Source organism: Schistocerca nitens, chromosome 7 (assembly GCF_023898315.1).
Source record: "Schistocerca nitens isolate TAMUIC-IGC-003100 chromosome 7, iqSchNite1.1, whole genome shotgun sequence".
Taxonomy (NCBI): Eukaryota; Metazoa; Arthropoda; class Insecta; order Orthoptera; family Acrididae; genus Schistocerca; species Schistocerca nitens.
Genome location: NC_064620.1, coordinates 274932252 through 274958690, shown reverse-complemented (window position 1 = coordinate 274958690; position 26439 = coordinate 274932252). Strand labels below are relative to the sequence as shown.

General features: G+C 39.2%; 1 protein-coding gene across 2 annotated transcripts in view; it reads right to left on the bottom strand.

Moving 5' to 3' along the window:
* LOC126195409 (gastrula zinc finger protein XlCGF57.1-like) overlaps window positions 1–26439 on the bottom strand; it is a 135243-nt gene that overhangs the window by 86129 nt on the left and 22675 nt on the right. For both annotated transcript variants that reach the window (XM_049934006.1, XM_049934007.1), the window contains exon 4: window positions 212–357. In XM_049934006.1, coding sequence (XP_049789963.1) covers window positions 212–357 — 146 coding nt within the window. The remainder of the gene's footprint in view (window positions 1–211; window positions 358–26439) is intronic.

Below are 26439 nucleotides of genomic sequence, written 5' to 3'. Positions count from 1 at the left end.
AACATTTAACAGCTGTATTTTGGCAGCACAATTAATTTAGCATGTTTTCACATCTAACAAGATAAATGTGGGACACTTTCATTTCTTTTAAATACTCTATACGATAAACATTACTTATTTTAAAAGTAGTTATAAAAAAAGTGAAAAAACCAACTCAGTAGGCAGAAGAAAAAGAAAATCAACACAAAAAGGTTGCTAAGGACTGACATACTGCCTGAGTGCTAAATGTTCTGTTACAGCCACAGCAGGCAAATGGTTCTTCACATTCATTTTCTGTATTATTTTGTTGTCCATTTTGTTCTTCCTTATTTTTTTCCACATTCAGCATTGTTTGTCTTCTTGTCCCCATTCTTGTAACTGTAAAAGTAATCATTGACAGAAAAAAATTATATAATCAATATGAGCAGTAAAAGGAAGGTCATTAATGTCCATAAATATAATAGTAATAAACAAATATGGAATTTATCTTAGATATCTATCAAATGCTATTCTAACCTGGAAATGCAATACAAAGTTATTACCAGATCAAGAGTTAGGATGCAAAAATGCAAGCAAAATAATATAAAAAAGGAAAAGGTAACATACATAATATATTCAAGTAAACAAACCTCATTTCTTAGAAATGTGGTGATTGTAATATGTAGAACAGGGGATTCAGAGGTAGGGGAACAACACTCCAAACTAAAGTATGGTATGTTCCAGTATAACAGCCTGATAACCATACAGTAACTGTGAAAGGGAGCACAAATCTGAGTGGAAGGTAATGGGTTATACCCTTGGTTATGGAATCATCTATGTAATTTATAAATACCACAGAAAACAAAGTGAAGAGAGTTTCTTAGTCACAGAAATTGTAATTCAATAACTGCACAACAGACAAATTTCAGGTTCACACCTCCCGGGATGCATAAATTTTTACAAATAAAATTAGTGTGCTTCTTCTCACATGCAATTAACTTTCTTTAAAGAGAGTCTGGTCTAGTAACACACAACACATTACACTAATATGAAGTAGTAGATGTAGCACTTTAACAAATACTACCAGCATGTCTGTGATAAGTGCTTAGCATTCTGAAACTGATAAATGTTTTCATCTGTCATCTAATGTCTTTAGTCCTAACTGTCACAAGTGCCTATATCACAATTTGTACAGCAATTGCAGATCTGTATTACGAAATGGCTAACCTAGTTCATAGTTCATGGTGCCCAGTTCTAGCTGCAGGTTGCATATCTAACAGCTTCCAGGGACCATAAAAATTTGATTTTCAGTATTTCATATAATTATTGCTCGCACTTAAAAATTCAAAATGCCTTCTTAATCTACTCATTTAGAGGCATAATCTTATGTTAAATTGTAATACAATAAGACAAGTTTACAGTTACAAACTGTGCATAGGTTGTGAGGTACCACGTTTGCATTCCAATCAGCATTTAGCAAAATCTGCCAATAGTTTGTTCTTCAATGTCACCTCTGGTTTTTTTTACCTCAGCACTCCAAATACAAACTTGCCTTTTCAGAGGCTATAAAATGCACTACTATATGCAACTGGGAATTACAACATTTACAATTCAGTGTAAGTGAACACTTTCGTGCATTTAAGTGAAGTAAGCATTTTATTATTTTTGTTCAATGTTCTTGGTCCAGATGAAAAGTCTTTAGAGACTGGGGGGGGGGGGGGGGGAGGGGGGTGTTTGATGTTTTTGGATAGCTTGAAGCTTCATTATTGGCAGCTACTAACCTGAGGCTTTATATTACCACCACAGACAGCATCAATGGAGAAGTCATGAGGCACTCTCTTGTTGCTGACATGGTCCACAGTAAACCCTGGTCTCACATTAAGCTGTTACTGAATGGCAGTTGATGGGTCATGCCCAGATATAGAGCTGTTTCATAGGAAAGGGCCAAGATGCAATTCCCATACTTGTAACAAACAGATTTTATGCACGCGTTCCTACTTATAATGAGACAGAGCAAGTGGGTCCTGTCTCTCCTGATTTGGCAGAGGTCTCTCATCTGTCACAGTCTAGGCACCAAAAGAGCGGAAACGGGGTTATTAGTTATAGGTAGTTTCACAGTTAGGTGTGTGATGAACACCACTGAAAAAAATTCCACTGTGGGAGTGGAACAAATCAAACGTGCACTAGTGTGTATACTGGTAGGAATTGCCTGTCAGGTGGAAGAGCCCATACTGGGAACTACTGACAACACAGGTTGCAAGTAGTAGCAATTGTCACTAATGTTGGAACCACTGTCCGTTGTCTGACATATGAGACGATTCTCAGTTCTTGACCTGTTGTCAGAGACTGGCAAAAGTGGTGAGACAGGAAATTTAATTTTTTGGGTCTCAGCACAGTTGTTGATCCGTAGCACCATTCCAACAACTGGTTGGAGCACTCTGGTTTGCAATGGAGTGTGTGTGTGTGTGTGTGTGTGTGTGTGTGTGTGTGTGTGTGTGTGTGCACACCTGGGGGTTTCTATACCACATGCTTCATCCAATTCTGTGATGAGCTTGACTGGTGCTATGGGATGGACACTTGTTAAGTCAAGTCATGCTGCACAAGTCAGGTATATAACTAACAGAGTATTCACAGCCAAGTCCCAGAACCCACGTGTCTTAAACTGATATCAGAGCTTTCTACTGGTCATCATATTCAGATACACATAGCTTAGAATTATTCATAGATAGCTTAAATTTGATTGCACATAAATACTCTGAATACACAGGTGATGAGTAACTTGCTTAGTATTAACTGGAAAAGCTACGCACCTGTTATTTGAGACTAATGAGTAACAGTCTTGAAAATACTACTGAATACTTTGAAAAATGACTGCCTCACCTCAGTATTTCGATATACCAGATGCCAAAGAAATATTTTATTATTACAATCTTCTACATACGTAAGGTAAACCTCTGTGACTAGACAAACGGCTTTTTGACTGCCATATGTGTTTCGTTTCTTTTATTCATGAAGAATCCTTGGTGGCCTGTGCGGTAACCATTAAACTACTAACTAGGCATCACGCACAAGCCAACACCTCCATTAGCGATCACTAGAAGGTGACACGGCGACCAAGTGACAGTGCACAATGACCATGTAGGCACATTCACTGCTCCCTGCCACATGTCCCTATGTAGGCAATTGCCGACCAACACTCACCACTGAACTTGTTACTGTTTCTTGTCACGTGGCACTCTAAATATTGTACTCACTTGTTCTATCTTATACTTGCGATCTGAAAAATATAACTGCTCCAGCAGAGATGTTGTGTTTCAATGTTGTGACTTACTATGTAATTGTTGAGACTGTGGGAATTTTTCGTGTTTGTTTGACAATCACGGATCCTGTGCCCCATGCTACATTGCTGGGGGTGTCAGTGGTAGTTGTATTTCAACAATTTCTATGACAGCAGTATGACGAAAGTCAAGTCACATCTGAGGATGCATCTTTAATTGATGAAAAATCGGTCATGACTTTCAATAAAAAGTATTCTGCAGCCAGCGTGGATCATTTCATTCAAAACCTGTTGTTTGTGATACTCTCCCAACAGTCAGATGTGAATGTCCTGCTGTTCCCACAAAACAATGAGTCAACAGAGGCCCTCCAACAGCTTTTCACTGTGTTACAGGTAATGGGTCTAGGAGTGATCAGAGCCCATTTCTTCTCATGGATCTCGCCAAGTACACTATGTGATCAGAAGCATCCGGACACCCCCAAAAATATATGTTTTTCATATCAGGTGCATTGTGCTGCTACCTACTGCAGGTACTCTATATCAGTGACCTCAGTAGTCATTACATATCGTGAAAGAGCAGAATGGGGTGCTCCACGGAACTCACAGACTTTGAACGAGGTCAGGTGACTGGGTGTCATACGTCTGTACAGAGATTTCCACACTCCTAAACATCCCTAGGTCCATCTGATGTGACAGCGAAGTGGAAACATGAAGGGACAAATACAGCACAAAAGTGTATAGGCCGACCTCATCTGTTGACTGACAGAGACTGCTGACAGTTGAAGAGGGTCGTAATGTGTAATAGGCATACCTCTATCCAGACCATCACACAGGAATTCCAGACTGCATCAGGATCCATTGCAAGTACTGTGACAGTTAGGCGGGAGGTGAGAAAACATGGATTTCGTGGAAGAGCGGCTGCTGAGAAGCCACACACCACGCCAGTAAGTGCCAAATGACGTCTTGCTTGGTGTAAGGAGCATAAACATTGGACAACTGAACAGTGGAAAAATGTTGTGTGGAGTGACAAATCACAGTATACAATGTGGCGATCCGATAGTAGGGTGTGGGTATGGCAAATGTCCAGTGAATGTCATCTACCAGTTTGTAGTACCAACAGTAAAATTCGGAGCTGCCGGTGTTAAGGTGTGGTCATGTTTTTCATGGAGGCGGCTTCCAGCCTTTGTTATTTCGCATGGCACTATCACAGCACAGGCCTACATTGACATTTTAAGCATCTTATTGCTTCCCACTGTTGAAGAGCAATTCAGGGATGGAGATTGTATCTTTTAACACAATGGAGCACTTGTTCATAATGCACGGCCTGTGGCGGAGTGGTTACACGACAATAACATCCCTGTAATGGACTGGCGTGCCCAGAGTCCTGACCTGAATCCTAAAGAACACATCTGGGATGTTTTGGAATGCTGACTTCATGCCAGGCCTCACTGACCTCTCCTCAGTGCAGCACTCCATGAAGAATGGGCTGCCATTCCCCAAGAAACCTTCCAGCACCTGAGTGAATGCATGCCGGCAAGAGTGGAAGCAGTCATCAAGGCCAAGGGTGGGCCAACAGCATACTGAATTCCAGCAGTACCAATGGAGCGTGCCACAAACTTTTAAGTCATTTTCAGCCAAGGGTCCAGATAGTTCTGATCACATAGTGTATGTAACAGCTTTTGTGCAAACTGATCCCTCACATGGAACGAGTGTACCTGTCCTTCAATAAAATGTCTGCTTTACTATCTGCCAACTTTCAGCGCCACTGTCACGTCAACTATATCCCATGTGGAATTTTATCCAAACTAATCATACCATGCATGGATGGCTCAATTGCAGGGACTCAGCAGGAAATGCCATTTTGCAACTTGTGTACATAATGAATTGTATGCCAAAGTGATAATTTGGAATGCCATTATTAGGGGGGCTTTGGATAAGGAGGTGCGTTAGAAGCTTTACACTTTGAAGACCCTACTTTGAAGGACTTTTAAAATTAGCTCAATCCTTCAAGGTATCCTGTCCCACGGGCCGTCTGTTAGATTTCGGGTACGAGGTGGCACCTCTTGCTTCAGACCTGGAAGAGGAATTTGACCTAGCTGAAACAGCAAATGCAGCAACCGCTGAGGGCAAATATTACCACCCTCCAGCTCAGTCTCGTAAAGGAGGAAAGCAATCTCGTCCCCCTGACCTGTACATATTTCCATCGTGCCCAGAATGTTTTCAAAAACATGTCAGAGATGACTGCCGCAATAGGTGAGCACAGTGCAAGGCATGCTAGATGGCACGACATCTCATATCACTTGTCATGCTCAAGATAAACAACACTCGCCATTTCAGAACAAACTGGATATTAATTGAGCTAATTATTAAGTCATCTAAATCCTCCAACCTGGGAGTCTACCTTCAGAAATTGTTCATCACTCTCACTTTTTGCTACAAACAAGTCCAGCCGCAGGTTGATACAGGCCCCTCTGTCCCTGTTAAACTTCCAAACATATCTGCAACTGGGAGTGTCTCCCCTGCCTCCTACAGCTTGCCGCTTGGTGGTATAGCATGAAAAATATCCCACTTAAAGGATAAATTATGACTGTGGCATCATGCACACAAGATGTACACCACCTCACCTTTCTGGTGGTTCACTGCACAGATACAGAGAATCTTTTTGGCCTCAACACTCTCTCAGCCTTCAGATTTGCCACCAAGGTGGCCCATCTGGTCTCTGAACAAATACTGTTTTTCAAGAACTGGATGACCTCAGTAAGGAATACGCTGAGATTTTCTCTGGGTGTCTTGGCAAGGTGAAGATCTTTATGGTACTCATTACCTTAAAAGCGTTAGCACGCCCCTGCTTCTTATGTGCACTACTCAAGCCTGTCGCATTGTGGGACACCATTAAAAATGAATTGTACAGATTGACTGCCTTGAATGTCACTGAACCAGTGTCTTCAAGTTAGTGGATGACATCATTAGTTAGCATAAAAAAGCCACTGGGAAAACTGTGCCTGCGTGGAAATTTTAAGGTTACCATCAATCCTCAATCAAAGATCGACACATATCCCATTCTGAAACCTATGAACTTTCCTCGGCACTAGTGGACAAACAGCATTTCTCAAAAATCGACCTCACTGAAGTCTGTTCAAAACTACTTCTGGACAAAGAATCACAGAAAGTCCTCATAGTCAACACGCTGCATGGGTAGTGTGGGTTAAAATGTATAGTTTTCAGGATGGCCAGTGCTCCAGCCATTATTTCAAAGGTTCCTTGAACTACTGCTGCAGGATGTGCCAGTATGTGTACATTAACTCTACAACATCATGGTGATAGTACGCACTTAGCAAACTTGTGGCAGCTGTTTAACACCCTCCAGTCTGCAAGCCTCAAATACAACCTTGAGAACTCAATTTTCTTTCAACCTAGGGCATGTTATCTCGCACAACAGTATTCAACCCACACAGAAGCTGGTAGAAGCCATCATCGCACTTCCTCACGCCAGAAACCTAAAAGTGCTTCGTCTTTCTTGGGATAGATCACATATTACAGTAAATTCAACCCAGGTGTGGCATTGTTTAGGCGCCAGTTAAACAATCTCCTGAAGAAGGCAATACTTTTTGTCTGGTCAGAAGCGGATGAACAGGCTTTCAAGACTTTGAAACTGGCCCTCGTATCAGCCCTGTGTCTGGCAAGATTTTAATTGGGTAAACAGTTGTTGTTGTTGTTGGTGGTGGTGGTGGTGGTGGTGGTGGTGGTGGTGGCCAATGGACCCTTCTGAATGGGGCCCTGGGGTTGTCTTGGTGCGTAGAGATGCAGACAGCTGGGAACATTCGATCACTTTCAAAGACACTCAATGCCACAAAAAAGAGGTATTCACATATCAAAAAGGATGCCCTTGTGATTACCTTCACATGGAAGAAATTTCAATATTTTCCTATATGGAATGAAGTTTTACCTCATCATGCATCATAAACAGTTACCAGCAAAACTACCTGAAAGGTCTCCTGACCGCCTACAGCAGGTATTATTACGAAATTCACTTCCACAACATCACAGCAGAAGCCAAAAAGGCCTGCTTTGCCGTCTCCAATGGGACTTGACCTGGAGTTTGACCATGATATGATATTGTGCTTTCATTGGGAGGAAGAGACTAAGCAGATGCTAGAAACTTTTCCAGTCATGGTGCTCTGTGTGGTGACAGTACTCGTGAAAGACACAGTTTTACAGCAGTTACTGTGGTCCTTCCAACAGTGCTGGCCTGACCGCATTCCTGGTCAGGACTCCAACCCATTGCATCATTATTTTCATCTTAACCACTGGCTCATCTTGGTGGGTAGCATCCTCCTCTTCACTACTGACCAGTGGTCTCCCCAGAACCTTTGTACCCAACAATATTACAGCTCCTGCACAAGCATCTTGTTCCAGCTGTTCTCAGTGTGAACAGCAGAAGGTGGTGTCCTGTCAGATGTTCTCTTCCCCACAGACACCCTCCCGCCCATAGGATAGGGTTCACGTCAACTTTGCAGGATCCTTCTTGGATACAATCTGACTGACTATTGTCTTCGATGCGTACTCTAACTTTCCGTACATGGTCAAATGTCAGTCTCTCTCTCTCTCTCTCTCTCTCTCTCTCTCTCTCTCTCTCTCTCTCTTTTTAAGTACAGGGCAAAGCCAATAGGGGAAAGGCACTTGGTGGAAATCCCTTACGCTCAACAGATCCGCACCTTTCTAAACTCAAGCTGTGTTGCCTGTGGGCTCGTTCACAATGCCACCTTGATATTTCTGGGTGGCACTCACATGTGGGCATGGGGATCTAGGTGCCATCAGGACAGGTGGATTCCAGCAGTTGTATGGCAGCTGCAGGGCTACCATGTGTTCACTCTGGAGACCAGGTAGTGACTCACCATCAAAATCAGCTGCATTTGCGGCAGGGGACCCAGCTGCCTCCTTCTCTGAGCCCTCTGCGATTTCGACACCAACCTTCACCCCTTCTCCTAGTACCCTCTGCTCCCTCCCCTCTTGTTCCTAAGCTGTTCCTACCTTCAACCTCTCGGCACTTTGTGCCATCCATGACCCTGCTCCCATCTTCTGCTGTCTGTGGGCCCCCAAGATGGAACAGATATCAATGACAACCAGGCTGCAGTACTGGTTTTATTGGCACCGCCCTCTCCTCTACTGTTTTTTTTTTTCAGTGCCAGGACCAATATGGACATGGCATGGCCTCCACTAAATATGGCAGACACACAGCGACAACTTCTGTGCTACCAGGAGGGATCCTTCTGACCATATATTCCTGTCTGTGCTGACAGGAAGCTCATCAAGCCAGAGAGGTCATCTAATGCCCCCAACATTATCATCCTGATTCAGGGCACTGCCGAGATGTCAGCCAAGCATGGGCTGTGGTGCCGAGAAGCAACTCGTTGCTGCTCCACGGACGAAGGGTTGTGCTAACCAATGGATTATCACCTAGGTGTCAGGCACCAGGTGATGTCTCCATCAGTGGTTGTAGGAGGGAAGATGGCAGCCGAGCGACAACGCACGACTGGCGGCTACATTCAGGGCCCACGTCACATGCTCCCATATAGGCACTCACCGTCTGGCACTTGCTCTCATTCAGTTCTGGTTCCACATGCAGCTGACATTGTCACTGGGCTCTATATGCAGCATACATTGTCATTGAAATGTGTAAAACTGTTGGCACACAGACTGTACTGTCAAACACCAACATTGTGGTTCAGCATGCTGCTGAATTCTCAAATGACACAACTTGTGTACATTTTTACACTTGCTTTAAAGTGGTATATGCGAGCACAACACACTCCAGTGGCAATTGTCAGCTGTACCTGGATCATAAATCACACTGTTTGCAAAATGAACGAGCATAAAATTCCTATATTAGCTCTATTACAATTTACTTTCGTCCCTTGTCTACCTGCTAGTCAGGTTGTTCTGTCTTTAGTAAACATGAATAAAAACTTAAATATCGGTAAACATGTCATAAAACATTGGTAAAGTACGATGTCCAGGACATTGGCTTATAAAAGTTCCATTACAAATAAAGCAATACAAATTTACAATAGTTATCCACATAAGATAAAAATTTTTCATCATTCTCACTTTTTAGTAAAAAAAGGTCATTCTTAATTGATCATTGATTCTACTCAGTACCAGAATCTTTACATGTAAATTACAAAACTTAAAAGAAAAAAGGGGCAAAATTTCTTACTGCAGGTGGTGCAAGCTATCTAGTAGATTAAGCTAATCAAAGAAACCCACTCCTCAAAAAGAGCACACTTATATTTACATAACATTGAATATTATAATATATTAATCTAATAAGAAAGTATAAAAACCTATTAAAAACACAAAGGTTAGAAAAAAATATTTGCATGTAGTGGGACGCAAACCATCACCACATCATAATGTAGTCACAGAATCTGTGATGCTATTCATTGTGCTAAAGCAACCACATACTAGAGCGCACCATATCCAGCTTCTTAACGTTTACTGGAAGCTTCAATTATAGCTACATTAATAACTGAAATTTGGCAACGGCCTTGCCACAGTGGATACACTGGTTCCCGTGAGATCACCGAAGTTAAGCGCTGCCGGGTGTGGCCGACACTTGGATGGGTGACCATCCAGCCGCCATGCGCTGTTGCCATTTTTCGAGGTGCGCTCAGGCTCGTGATGCCAATTGAGGAGCTACTCGACTGAATAGTAGCGGCTCCAGTCAAAGAAAACCGTCATAACGACCGGGAGAGCGGTGTGCTGACCACACGTCCCTCCTATCCGCATCCTCAGCTGAGGATGATACGGCGGTCAGATGGTCCCGATAGGCCACTTGTGGCCTGAAGACGGAGTACACAATAACTGAAATTTAATCATAACAAACTGAACCAAAACAGCGCATTTCTTGATGGATCATCAACGTGCATTTTACTTCAAATTACATACTCTCATTATATGTAAGTAACAATTCTTTTCCCACAAATATGACATTTCTTATCATTTTATTACATCAAATCATACAATTAACAGTGGGTTTTTGGGATCTCCTCAGTTCGCTGGTGCTCAGAAATGGCACATGTACATACGGGTTTCAACTGAAGGCCAATATGGTGCCTTACAACTCTGCACCGAAGGGAGATGGCATGCATGTAACATAGGTAGCATGCTGGCATCTCATTGATCAATATTTAAACACATTTTCAGAGTATCTAACATGCTACACATTTCTCTACATGTTTGGAAAGATTTCCCAACATGCTATTCCACGCTACGACGTCAGAAACTCGGCATGCTCAACGCTCATGATTCAGATGCACGGCCCATGTGCCAACGACTTTACTGTTTCTTGCCACATGGAACCCCAAACATTGTACTCGCTGTTCTACCTCATACTTGTGATCTGAAAAAGATACTTAATCTAGCTGTGATTGTGTGTTTTTATATATTCAGTTACAATAGCCCAAAACACATATTTTTCTTCTTACTGTAAGTATATACAGGACATCTGCTAGAATGGTTCTAAATCTGTTTCTACACTACATTTTCTGGAAGTCATCTCCAATCATTAGGTTAAAAGAGCTTTTTTGATGCACAAGTTACAAGATTTTAATGACTGTTTCACTTACAACTCCGTGTAGCACAATTGTGCCACTATGGGACTGTGTTTATTTACCTGAACAGACATGGATGTCCTATTCTGAAAACTTGTATGATTATTTCAGTATCTGCTGTTTCAAATTTATTTAAATGCATATTTTCAGAACTGTATGTTTACCATCTGTAGTAATTTCAGTCACAAGCTATTACCTTCTATCGTCTTTTGTTTATGTTTTGGTAGCTGAGTAAAATTGTTTTCGTTTGGGAATGATAGAATAGCATTTTAGACCTTCAGGCTACCTCCAGGCATGATTTTTTTCAAGAATATCACCAATGAGACAAAATTAGCAACTGTGTGGTGCTAGGTAAGAGGAGGAAAAGGGTAGGGGGAGAAGGACGGGGTCTGAGCTGCAGTAAACACTGTAGTCACTGGTGTTTGTAATGAGTGCGATGTTCATTTTAACCTTGGCACTAAGAACTCCCTGTTTCCCTCGCCTTCAAAATTTCTCCCAACCCCAAACTTTCTCCATTCATCAACATCCCCTCCCCCCCATTCTCCTTCATCAGTTTCCAGTCTCTTTCAGTCACAAATAAGCAGTTAGCATTGCAATGACAGTGAGTGTTTGCGTGAGAGAGAGAGAGAGAGAGAGAGAGAGAGAGAGAGAGGAGAGGGGCGTTTTCCTCATTCTCCTTCAATATTTCCATCCTGTAAGTGCCATTAGTGATGCTGTGCTCACACAAACAGCATGCACCAGAAGCTACCTGCACAACACAGATCACAGCATCAGTACCAGAGCCCACATGCCAACAAAACAGAGGCCACAACAATTCAAAATGGCCAGCTCCAAAATCAAAAAAGAGCAACAGCAGTGGCCAGGAATTGGCGTGCACAGGCCACACTATCTCCTGCTACCAGATAAATCAACTGGAGCAAATGACATAGGGGGAATCACTTCACAAGGCAATTACGTGGGCTCGCAATCTAGCTCCGGTTTCAGCACAGCAAGCAGCCCTGCAAAGGCTTCACCAGAGCATCACTCGCCACACTCCAAATGCCTCTCCACTCTGCATGTCACTGAGGAACAAGACTTTGTCAATGTAACAGTGCCATACCAGGAGGCCTCAGCAATCTCTGCTTGACTACTTCTTCGCAGTTTTGACATTTCGGTCTTAGTACTGGTAGTATTTGCACAAACTCAGACAATTTCTCTAGTTCTCTCATAAGGAATTCATCAGGTAAGTATGATCCTGAGAAATTCCAAGTATTGTAATTACATTACAATTTTTTTTTATTTTAACACCCGCCTAAGACTCTGGACACTAACTTTTGGATTCTATTCCAGAACTTAACTTTGTTCAAATAATTGGGAAATTTTATGTTAAACTTCAGACTTTAATTTGGTCGAACTTACAAACTTTAACTTTGTGGAACTCTGAAGCTATTTTTGTTGTTAATCACTCACTTCCAGAGGACCCATGTTGTTTCTTTGGAAGTTACTCATTGTGTTATGACAGAGCCAGTGCATGATACATACTTCGTTTACAATAAAACTTATACTTTTTAATGCTGCATCTGATGTATTTCCGTGTGTTATTTCCATTGGGATGGACATATCAATTGCAATACAAGAATGTAATAAAGCACAACTAAGGGATCAAAGAATTAAAAATCACTCATCTTGCAGATTTCTTTCATAAGAAGAAATGGAAATTCAAACTGAAAAGAATAATTCAAAATCTTTAAAATTGCACAAGCCAGTTCTTGTAGTGTTCATTGCTGAAGGTGGTTATAAAAGTGAGGAACCCTTGAAATTTCGTTCACTTCACTTCAGGAACTCAGTTCCAACAAAATTTGATCATTTTGAGAACTACTGAGATATTAGTATCTATATCACAGACAGGTACTGCAGTAATTCATATTTCTAGGATAGCATTTGATATGTTCACTGTGTTTCCACAATTATTTGTGAGCATAAGTGTCCTATACTCAAGGAAGCATTTGATAAGACAAGCATAAGCAAACTACATAACCAAAAACATCTTAATAGTTGTAAAATGGGTTCCATTTTCACTTTGAACAGGAGCATATACATCACTCATTTATCTCTGGCTAGCCAACAACATAGCCCTATGTTGCATTATTTATGCTGACTGTGGTTTTATCACATATTTCATGCTTTGTACTGTTGTTGTTAGTATTCAGTCCAGAGACTGGTTTGATGCAGCTCTCCATGCTACTCTATCCTGTGCAAACTTTTTCATCTCCAAGTACCTACTGCACCCTATATCCTTCTGCATCTGCTTAGTGTATTCATCTCTTGGTCTGCCTCCAATACTAAATTGGTGATCCCTTGATGTCTCAGAATATGTCATTGCCACCAATTCCCCTTCTCCCCAATTATGTTCAGTACCTCCTCAATAGTTACATGATCTACCCATCTAATCTTCAGCATTCTTCTGTAGCACTACATTTTCAAAGCTTCTATTCTCTTCTTATCTAAACTATTTATTGTCCATGTTTCACTTCCATACAAATATTTTCAGAAACGAGTTCCTGACACTTAAATCTATACCTGATGTTAACAAATTTCTCTTTTGTGGAAACACTTTCATGCCATTGCCAGTCTACATTTTATATCCTCTCTACTTCGACCATAATCAGTTATTTTGCTCCCCAAATAGCAAAACTCCTTTACTACTTTAAGTGTCTTATTCCCTAATCTAATTCCCTCAGCCTCACCCGATTTAATTTGACTACCTTCCATATCGTACTTATGTTGCTAATTGGGTAGATATTCATCAGATCATTTACCACATCAAAATGACAAACTTGTGACTTTAGAAAAGAAAAGAGAAAAAAGACCTGGTTCTCAGAGTCAGCTCATTTGTCTCCATTACAAAATATTGTTTAACACTGCCTGAATACTTTCTATACTTTCCCATTTCTTCATAAAGTGAACATAATTGTACACTAACATACCATAGGCATTTAAATACAACATAGACTCAGGGTATCTACTACAGTGAAATGACCACTGATCTGATGGATTCTTCATAAAGTGAACATAATTGTACACTAACATACCATAGGCATTTAAATACAACATAGACTCAGGGTATCTACTACAGTGAAATGACCACTGATCTGATGGATTGTGGGCACACTAATCTTTGAAATACACTGTATCTTAAGCTGATGGAGTGGATTGTGGGCACACTAATAAAGATATTGTTCTGAAATTTGGCTGAATTACCTCTTCGGCATGTCCACAAGGTGTAATAGGCTGATTTTTTCATTTCAATTTATTAATTAGTTACTGCAAAAAACATGACCAAAACACATGATAAAACTACATCTTTGTTTCAAATATACACTATTTTATAATTTTGTCAAATTTAAAAAAAACTGTGCTACTAGTCTGTGCACAATACCCTATAGATTAAGAAAATGGTTTTTTTTTCAATAATGATTTGCAAACTGCATGACTTCCATCGTGGGTACACCTCATTTTGGACAGAGCAACTTTTAAATCCTCACATAGGGGGAGCCCTTAATGATAATTGAATTAAAAAAAAAAAATCAGAAAATGTTGTCAAAAATCAGAAAATAATTTGCAAAAAGATTTATGTTGATTACTTCACTAGTTTAAAAAAAACATAAAAATTGTTTATGTTATAGGCTGACTGAGGGGAATGGGCCCTTTAGAAATCATTTACTCCTGTAGTGCACAACAACACTTCACTTTAAAGAATACCACAGTACACTTGCTTTATCTCTCAATCTCTGTCTCTCTAGCTGTGAGAGCACACATGTAATACATCAGCATATCTCCTACAATTGTTGCACAAAACTACAGACTCAGTATTTGACCACCATAACATGGACACAAAAATAAAATACTGATAAATGATTTTGAAACTGAAAAGTAATTGAAGTAACTTGATAATATGAAAGGAACTGGACTCAATATGCATCTTCTAGCAGCTGTTGTTAAAAGTCACCAGAGCAAAGTAACAAGGTATCCTATGCAACTGAAAAATGCAGTTCATTCTAGCTTTTTTCCAAATGTCATGAAACATGTTATCTATGTCGTTCACTCTGCTTGTTGCAGGAACCAACAAGTATTTCAACAGATGAGATAACAAAAAATTAAGTTCTTCTATTTATTAATAAGACCCAGAACTATACCATGAAGAGTAGCAATCAGGATAGTACTATGTTTGTTTGTTTGTTTGTTTTTTATTCTGGGAATCAACAAACTGGCATTAACCCCTTAACTTCTCTGGACGTGTTAACGCTTGAGCCTTTGTATCTGTCCCTGTGTGCTCTGAATGTATTTACACGTGCCACTAGCCTTTCTACCTCATATTCTGAATGTGTGTATGCGTAGACATGTTCAGAGTACCAAACAGAAGAACTGGTGGCGCGTAAACACGTTCAGAGCACACAGAGACAGGTACAAAGGTGCGCACGTTAACACATCCAGAGCAGCTAAAGAGTTAAGTAACCAAAATAAGTACTGACAGAATATCAGACCAGATATACCATGAGTGAGTGTAGCAAGGAAATTACTTGAAGCATTTCAAGATTGTTATTAAAATAAAAGCAGGATGAATACAGTTTTACATCTCATGAGCAATATGGTCATTAGGTATTAAGCATATGCTCAAATCGCCCAAGGATGTGGGAGGAAATGGAGCATATTCTGTGCATACGAACTAACCTTGTGACGCCCCCCCCCCCGCCCCCCCCCCCCCCATTTCCCACAACAGTTTTGTGAAATATTGAAAACCAAAATTTTTCTTGCAATCGATACTATGCTACCTGGCTCAGTTAATAACATTACTTTGGTTACACATAAATAACTGTGCAGATAATGTCACTTCCTCTGTGAGATTAAAAACCAAAAGTTATTGTTCTATGTCACAAGATATTCCAATATCAGTTTGTTAAGTGGAGCTGCACTTCCAGATAATCACCACTTAGACCTGATATCAAGCTTCCAAAATAAGTCAGGATAAAGTAATGTGTATAAATTGATAAAGGCTTATGCACTGTTTAATTAAACTGTATATGATTAGTCATTAGCTACAGACAAATCAAATAGTTTACACTTAAAATTCATAGCAATATAACATGAAACTACCCCCTAAATCAAGCTGCTGTAACAGCATTTGCCTAGATGAGATTTGATGAAAAAGTCTCGCTCTCAGCGTTCTTAACAGACTCTTTCTTAAGTTTCTCAGCCTGGGACACACAAAGCAAAAACAACATACAACATACTGCAGGTTCAAAGATCTGTATTAACAATCACAGGTTTTAGAACATATACTTCATGGAGTTGTTGTCGTGTCATATTTGTCAGTCTTGAGCCGAAATTTTCAATGCACTTCAGCAGGAGATTCTAATGTAAAGGTGTGGCATATCACAAAAAGAGTCATCTTAAAATAGTAAGAATCCAATTACGAAGAGTCAAGAAAGTTGGGAGAGTCAAGAAAGTTGGGAGAGTCAAGAAAGTTGGGAGAGTCAAGAAAGTTGCGAGAGTCAAGAAAGTTGCGAGAGTCAAGAAAGTTGGGAGAGTCAAGAAAGTTGGGAGAGTCAAGAAAGTTGGGAGAGTCAAGAAAGTTGGGAGAGTCAAGAAAGTTGGGAGAGTCAAGAAAGTTGGGAGAGTCAAGAAAGTTGGGAGAGTCAAGAAAGTTGGGAGAGTCAAGAAAGTTGGGAGAGTCAAGAAAGTTGGGAGAGTCAAGAAAGTTGGGAGAGTCAAGAAAGTTGGGAGAGTCAAGAAAGTTGGGAGAGTCAAGAAAGTTGGGAGAGTCAAGAAAGTTGGGAGAGTCAAGAAAGTTGGGAGAGTCAAGAAAGTTGGGAGAGTCAAGAAAGTTGGGAGAGTCAAGAAAGTTGGGAGAGTCAAGAAAGTTGGGAGAGTCAAGAAAGTTGGGAGAGTCAAGAAAGTTGGGAGAGTCAAGAAAGTTGGGAGAGTCAAGAAAGTTGGGAGAGTCAAGAAAGTTGGGAGAGTCAAGAAAGTTGGGAGAGTCAAGAAAGTTGGGAGAGTCAAGAAAGTTGGGAGAGTCAAGAAAGTTGGGAGAGTCAAGAAAGTTGGGAGAGTCAAGAAAGTTGGGAGAGTCAAGAAAGTTGGGAGAGTCAAGAAAGTTGGGAGAGTCAAGAAAGTTGGGAGAGTCAAGAAAGTTGGGAGAGTCAAGAAAGTTGGGAGAGTCAAGAAAGTTGGGAGAGTCAAGAAAGTTGGGAGAGTCAAGAAAGTTGGGAGAGTCAAGAAAGTTGGGAGAGTCAAGAAAGTTGGGAGAGTCAAGAAAGTTGGGAGAGTCAAGAAAGTTGGGAGAGTCAAGAAAGTTGGGAGAGTCAAGAAAGTTGGGAGAGTCAAGAAAGTTGGGAGAGTCAAGAAAGTTGGGAGAGTCAAGAAAGTTGGGAGAGTCAAGAAAGTTGGGAGAGTCAAGAAAGTTGGGAGAGTCAAGAAAGTTGGGAGAGTCAAGAAAGTTGGGAGAGTCAAGAAAGTTGGGAGAGTCAAGAAAGTTGGGAGAGTCAAGAAAGTTGGGAGAGTCAAGAAAGTTGGGAGAGTCAAGAAAGTTGGGAGAGTCAAGAAAGTTGGGAGAGTCAAGAAAGTTGGGAGAGTCAAGAAAGTTGGGAGAGTCAAGAAAGTTGGGAGAGTCAAGAAAGTTGGGAGAGTCAAGAAAGTTGGGAGAGTCAAGAAAGTTGGGAGAGTCAAGAAAGTTGGGAGAGTCAAGAAAGTTGGGAGAGTCAAGAAAGGTAGAAGAGTCAAGAAAGGTAGAAGAGTCAAGAAAGGTAGAAGAGTCAAGAAAGGTAGAAGAGTCAAGACAGGTAGAAGAGTCAAGAAAGGTAGAAGAGTCATTAAAAAAAAGGACTAAACTTTATTCCACCTGAACAGAACACTGTGTATTTTTCGATTCCATACGAAACCAAATTCACCAAGTTTTAGTCACACTGTGCTGTAGTGAATGTCACCCCTTCCCCCAACTCCTGCCATTGTAAGTGCTGACATCATTGCAAATGACACTGTGATGATCACCAGTGCACTGGTGCAGAATGTACATGTGTATTGTAGCGGGACTTTGAATTTCGCCGCACTACACTCGTTCCCTCAGACATAAATTATACCGTCGCAGCGGTATGAGCGCTCGACGGCAGAGAAAATACTAAAATTCTAACTCTTTTTTGTTTTTCTATCTGTTTCTTTATTGCCTCTCGAGAGCGGAAGCTTAATGCAGAAATGATCTGATTAAGACAAAAAAATTTATTAATGTGTAGACATTGTGGAAGTTGTTATGAAATTCGGAGGCTGGAGAGAAGCAACTAAAATAAATTGCATTTAATATCAAGACGGTTTTGGATACATTAGAAAATCCTGGACAATGAAACTTATTGCAAGATTTCGGAGCAGACTTTTCATGCAGAATTGAAGGAGATTTTTGAAGACCTGGACGCCGCACAAAAGAAGACATGTTAACCTGGTAAAGAATGAACTCTAAGCTCCGCCATTTCCCCCTGTCAGTTACATTTTGTTATTCTCTGTTCTTTTTCAATAATTTTTGTAGTGGAAATTGGTTTAACTTTTGCTCAAAAACGCCACAAGGACCACCCCAACAATAGCTTTTCCGAATCACGAAGTCCGATAACTTTTCTGTAATACGAAGTCCGATTTGCATTTCATTCTTTCCCTTTTTCACGGTCATTTACGATTTTAAAACCCCCTTTTTACTCACCATTCCTTCCCACCATTTTCAACCTTTTCTTTTGTTTCCTTCTCTTCTCTTTTTCTTTTTTTATTAACCACTACAGTATTCCATTTTCATGAAATGCTACGGGTTGATAAGTGCCGCATTGGCTGTCATAGAGGTAATACAAAAGGTGGAGGGTTAGACTTATGACAATATCATTAGAGACAGGGGACAAGCTTGGATTTGAACAAGGATGGGGATAAAATTAGATGTTGCCTCCTTTATGGTAATTTAAATGATTAAAGGAAACCTTGGAAAATGAGGATGACTGCAGAGAAAATAATTTCTGTTGAATGTGAGTGGAAGCAGTTAAAGTATGCCAACCAAGATTTACTGAAATGGATTTTAAGTGACTTGCAACATTAATGTAACATACAGAAGGTTCTGTTTTCGCTGTACAAATCAGAAATAGCATCATTCTTATCCCTAAGAAATCAACATGATATACTTTTCATGAAACTGGAATTCCACAAATGACTGACTGACACATTTGCACAACACTGGCCCTAATACAAATGATTCCTGGTATAAATAAATTGACAGTTAGTAATTTTGTGTGCAAATGTTTGACCAAATTAGAGACAATGAGACATTACTCTGTACGGTGATAGTTAATACTTCATATCATAGGCTATAAGATCACAGGCTACTGCAGGATCTGAGATAGTGGAAACCAAAACAAAATAGTGTTCTGTGAATGTGATGGCACCAGAGCGAGTTGGTCAATCCTTATCAAGTGGTCCAAAAAAAAAACAATAATAATAATAAAACCCATGGAGGCCCGGGAAAAGAATAGGCCCCCGGTATGTTCTGCGAGTCGTAAAAGGCGACGAAAAGAACAAACCACTAATAGGGCTAACCCCCCTTTGAATGTGATTAGTTGGTTCAGGACAGAACTAATGAAGCCTCGGACAAGCGCTGTCATGGTCGGGGACGACGCTTGAACCCTATGCCAGTCCACAATGGTAACGACACTGCTAGCCACACGGAAAATGCTTTAAATCCAAATAGAGGTGTTTTGCAGGATTTGCTTCCTGCAACCACTCTAGAAGGAAAACAAAGACAGAGGATGAGATGGTCAGATGAAGTTAACAGACACCTCATGTTCTGTTATTACCAAGCAACAAAACTTAGGAACCAACACAACTGGATACAGATCACAAGTATACACAATGTTTATTACGAGATACCCAGAACTAAAATTTTTAACAGAACAACGACTAGCTGATCAGATCCGTGTAATAATAAAAAATAACAGAATACCCCAGTCAGAATTAGAAAACATCAAACAACAAGTACAACAAATACTAGAACAAAATAATGTGCAATCAGAAGAAGAAGAAAATACAGTAATGGACTCAAACATCCCAGGGCAAACAAACAAAGAACAACACGCATCAATTAAACAATCAGAGGAAAACGAAATCTTAAGACAGCCACCAGAACAGGCACAAATAGAACACGAAGTGACACACATGTTAGATATATAAGAAAAATTTCAGCTTACATATATAGAATACAAAGACACAAATCCGGACATTAGACCATTCTTGCAAAGACCGCCAAATAACCCACAAGTCGAAACAACAATAAAAACTGTCAACACAATCATACACAACAAAATAAATGAAAACACAACTATGGAAGAGTTACAACTACTGGTTTATATAGGAGCACTCACTACACTAAATATACACACTAGGCAGAGATCAGAACCAACCAACACACAGAAGAAACCCACAAAACCAGCATGGCAACACAGGCTACAGATCAGAATAGAAAAACTGAGAAAAGACATCGGACAGCTAACACAATTTATAAGAAACGAAATATCAGACAAAAAACGAAAAAGGTTAGGTAAAATCTCACAACTAGAAGCGACAGAGCAATTAGACGAAAAGAAGCAGAAATTACAAGCATTAGCCAAACGACTCAGAAGATACAAAAAAAGTGAAAATAGAAACAAAACCAAACATTCAACACAAACCAAAAGAAATTTTACCAGACAATAGATAACACACACATTAAAATTGACAATCCACCAAACATAAGAGAAATGGAACACTTCTGGAGCAACATAGGGTCAATCCCGGTACAACATAACAGGCATGCACAGTGGATACAAGCAGAAACAGACACATACAAGTTGATACCACAAATGCCTGAAGTGATAATTTTGCAATACGAAGTCACCCAAGCAATTAATTCTACTCACAATTGGAAAGCCCCTGGAAAAGATAAAATTGCAAATTTCTGGCTAAAGAAGTTCACCTCAACACATTCACATCTAACTAAATTATTTAACAATTACATTGCAGACCCATACACAGTCCCTGATACACTTACACAAGTAAAACCTATCTGAAACCTAAAGATCAAGCAGACACAGCAAACCCAGCAAAATATCGCCCCATAACATGCCTACCAACAATATACAAAATATTAACTTCGGTCATTACACAGAAATTAATGACACATACAACACAGAACATAATTATAAATGAAGAACAAAAAGGCTGCTGCAAAGGAGCACGAGGACGTAAAGAGCAACTGATAATAGATGCAGAGGTGACATATCAAGCTAAAACTAAACAAAGGTCGCTACAATACGCATACATTGATTACCGAAAAGCTTTTGATAGTGTACCCCACTCATGGTTACTACAAATATTGGAAATATATAAAGTAGATCCTAAATTAATACAGTTTCAGAACATAGTAATGAAAAATTGGAAAACCACACTTAATATCCAAACAAATTTAAATAATATCAACTCACAGCCAATACAGATGAAGTGTGGAATATACCAAGGAGACTCATTAAGTCCTTTCTGGCTCTGCCTTGCTCTGAACCCACTATCCAACATGCTAAATAATACAAATTACGGATACAATATTACTGGAACATACCCACACAAAATCACACATTTGCTATACATGGATGATCTAAAACTACTGGCAGCAACAAATCAACAACTCAACCAATTACTAAAGATAACAGAAGTATTCAGCAATGATATAAATATGGCTTTTGGAACAGACAAATGTAAGAAAAATAGCATAGTCAAGGGAAAACACACTAAACAAGAAGATTACATATTGGATAACCACAGCAACTGCATAGAAGCGATGGAAAAAACAGATACCTATAAATATCTAGGATACAGACAAAAAATAGGAATAGATAATACAAATATTAAAGAAGAACTAAACGAAAAATATAGACAAAGACTAACAAAAATACTGACAACAGAATTCACAGCAAGAAACAAGACAAAAGCTATAAATACTTATGCTATACCAATATTGACCTACTCATTTGGAGTAGTGAAATGGAGTAATACAGACCTAGAAGCACTCAATACACTTACACGATCACAATGCCACAAATATAGAATACATCACATACATTCAGCAACAGAAAGATTCACATTAAGCAGAAAGGAAGGAGGAAGGGGATTTATCGATATAAAAAACCTACATTATGGACAGGTAGACAATTTAAGAAAATTCTTTCTAGAACGAGCAGAAACTAGCAAAATACACAAAGCAATCACTCATATAAATACATCTGCTACACCACTGCAATTTCATAACCACTTCTACAATCCTTTAGATCACATAACATCAACAGATACGAAGAAAGTAAATTGGAAAAAGAAAACACTACATGGCAAGCACCCGTATCATCTAACACAGCCACACATCGATCAAGACGCATCCAACACTTGGCTAAGAAAAGGCAATATATACAGTGAGACGGAAGGATTCGTGACTGCAATACAGGATCAAACAACAAACACCAGATATTACAGCACGCATCTTATTGTTGTTGTTGTTGTGGTCTTCAGTCCTGAGACTGGTTTGATGCAGCTCTCCATGCTACTCTATCCTGTGCAAGCTTCTTCATCTCCCAGTACCTACTGCAACCTACATCCTTCTGAATCTGCTTAGTGTATTCATCTCTTGGTCTCCCTCTACGATTTTTACCCTCCACGCTGCCCTCCAATGCTAAATTTGTAATCCCTTGATGCCTCAAAACATGTCCTACCAACCGATCCCTTCTTCTAGTCAAGTTGTGCTACAAACTTCTCTTCTCCCCAATCCTATTCAATACCTCCTCATTAGTTACGTGATCTACCCACCTTATCTTCAGCATTCTTCTGTAGCACCACATTTCGAAAGCTTCTAGTACTAGAATAGTTTGTCCAAACTATTTATTGTCCATGTTTCACTTCCATACATGGCTACACTCCATACAAATACTTTCAGAAACGACTTCCTGACACATAAATCTATACTCGATGTTAACAAATTTCTCTTCTTCAGAAACGATTTCCTTGCCATTGCCAGTCTACATTTTATATCCTCTCTACTTCGACCATCATCAGTTATTTTAATCCCTAAATAGCAAAACTCCTTTACTACTGTAAGTGTCTCATTTCCTAATCTAATCCCCTCAGCATCACCCGATTTAATTTGCCTACATTCCATTATCCTCGTTTTGCTTTTGTTGATGTTCATCTTATATCCTCCTTTCAAGACACTGTCCATTCCGTTCAACTGCTCTTCCAAGTCCTTTGCTGTCTCTGACAGAATTACAATGTCATCGGCAGACCTCAAAGTTTTTACTTCTTCTCCATGAATTTTAATACCTACTCCGAATTTTTCTTTTGTTTTCTTTACTGCTTGCTCAATATACAGATTGAATAACATCGGGGAGAGGCTACAACCCTGTCTCACTCCTTTCCCAACCACTGCTTCCCTTTCATGCCCCCTCGACTCTTATAACTGCCATCTGGTTTCTGTACAAATTGTAAATAGCCTTTCGCTCCTTGTATTTTACCCCTGCCACCTTCAGAATTTGAAAGAGTATTCCAGTTAATGTTGTCAAAAGCTTTCTGTAAGTCTACAAATGCTAGAAACGTAGGTTTGCCTTTTCGTAATATTTCTTCTAAGATAAGTCGTAAGATCCCAATACCACAACAGATAAATGCAGACTTTGCAAACAACAAATAGAAACAGTAGATCACATCACAAGCGGATGTACAATACTAGCAAATACAGAATACCCCAGAAGACATGACAATGTAGCAAAAATAATACAACAACAACTTGCCATACAACATAAACTAATAAAACAACACATTCCCACATACAAGTATGCACCACACAATGTACTGGAGAATGATGAATACAAATTATACCGGAACAGAACCATTATAACAGATAAAACACCACCACATAACAAACCTGACATCATACTCACCAATAAAAAGAAGAAATTAACACAACTAATCGAAATATCCATACCCAATACAGCAAATATACAGAAGAAAACAGGTGAAAAAATTGAAAAATACATCCAACTGGCTGAGGAAGTCAAGGACATGTGGCATCAGGATAAAGTTGACATTATACCAATTATACTATCAACTACAGGAGTCATACCACACAATATCCACCAGAACATCAATGCAATACAGCTACATCCAAACTTATATATACAGCTACAGAAATCTGTAATTATTGATACGTGTTCAATTACCTGAAAGTTCCTAAATGCAATATAACATATACCGTACAGTTAAAAGGAAGTCACGCTTGATCAAGGTCCGTGTCACCTTCCATTTTTAACCAGACATAACGTCTGAGACAAGAAAGAAATAATAATAATAATTGGTTGCTTGACCATCTCAGAAAAATTTTATATTTGCTGGGTGAATTCCCCAATGTTTAATAGACACAAAAATATTTTTTAAAAAAATTTTGCTCTTTATTATTTTGAAATGGCGGTCATATTTGTTCCAGGCCGCATGTGTTTCTTTTGTATTTGCAAGCATCTACATTTTTTACAATTATTCAGTACTGCATTGTCCTAAGCATTTCAGATAAAATGCATTTAGTTCAACACACTCTGGGCTACAAATCAACATCATTATCACTAAGCTGAATGTATTCTTTAATATATTTTTAATAGTTCAAAGTTATCAGCCACAAATTAAAAAAACTCAATTTTTTAACAGTAGTTTTCCAAAGAAAGATTAATTTCTCAGCTTTAATATTTTTTCTGCTATTGCACTGTATAGTATAGTTACTTTTTATAGAGTATCAATGGTGAGCAGCTTACACTTAAAAAATACACTATTTTTAAAAAATGGATTTTTTTTAATTTTTCCATTTTGTGGCCTGCAATATCTTTGTTGGGAGACCAGATAAAAATCGGAAAATTTCACAGTTAATAGACCTTTATGATATCAAACTTCAGTTTAAATTTCAACTTTGAGATTCAATTGCAAGTTATGGAAAAAAATTACAAACAGGAGTCAAAAATAGGTTTTTTTAAAATCTGCAATATCTAGGCTTACGGAATAAAATATATTAGTTACAGTATATAATTTAATGATATCTATGATTACATACTTTTTTATTGAAAATAAGCCTACCAATTACATTATATTGTTCTCTTGTTATTTGTTTTTAGTATATCACTCATTGAACATTTGAGAAATTTGTTCACTCAGTTTGGGTGTTAGATAATAAGTTCACCCAGTCATAGTTGTAAATCCCATGGGATACAGCTTCCTTAGTACATTTTAAGTGGCATCCAAACTTGATCCTTCTCAATTTTTTTAGAAGATGTCCTTGGTCCTGAAGGGTGATAAAATACAACATGTACATCTTGGTTTTGACAGTCAATATTATCAACTTCGCCAATCCACCACTGTTCATCGTGAACACAAGCCGCTATGTCTTTATTTTGAAGTACCAGTTGTACAAATTTTCCACACTGATGAAGTTCACTATCAGGTGAAGATGATGTGATCTTACACTTCTGTAAGCTGTGTGAATAGGGTACAAAACAATGAAAAGATCGAGTGCCTTTAATCTTCTGACAAGTGTTGTACCTTTCCTTCAAGACACTGTCATAGACTTCTCATATTTCCTGACATTGTACAAAAACATAGGTAATTCCTTTGATATGTTTTTTACACAATTCAAACATTTCTTGAGGTGTTATGATATGATTGTCATCAATCCGCTGCGGACTTGCTTTTGTGAGAATTCGCTTTGTTGTACCCCCGGCAACATCACAAGCATTCTTCCATGGCATGAAGCGAAAAAGTGCCATTCTACATCAAACCCAAAATCTTCCTTATGAAAGGAGATGCTAATAATTTTTTTTTCTTTTTGTTTTTATATTGACTCGCTGCCCCATCCAAAAAGTAAATCAGTTTTTTTCATGGAAGGGTGGTGCTGTTTAGTGTAGTTTGTTAATTTTAGTTGAAAAATGCGCACTGCTGTAGTGTTGTGTTCAAGGTAGTCACTTATGACACAAAAGCAGTGGCTCTTTAGTTTATCTTCATCTTTATAATAGAATACAAATGGATGAACTGTGGTCTATTTGTTTACCCAGTGGTGCCCTTGAACTTCAACTTGAACGACAAAGGAATAATTTTCTGAAAAATCAGCAAGAACTAAGAATTCATCAGCTGCCGAGGTATGCTTTTTGTCTTTCAAAAATTTATTTTGAGCTTTTGCAATAAAATGAAGCATTTTCAGATTTTCAAGGTTACCATATTTACTCAAATCTAAGCCACACTTGAATCTAAGCCTCACCTGAAAAATAAGACTAGAAATCAAGGAAAAAAAATTTTCCCTAATCTAAGTTGCACCTGAAATTTGAGACTCTAAATTCAAGGGGGGAGAATAATAACACGAGACACAATTTAGGTCAAATGGACCAAGATATAGCCACAGTAGTTTGGTTCGAGTCGTAAGCTTAGCAGTTAAGCTTTACCAAGTAGCCACTGCTGTGTGTCAGGCGCTCCATCTGTATTTATAGGGGTACCCTA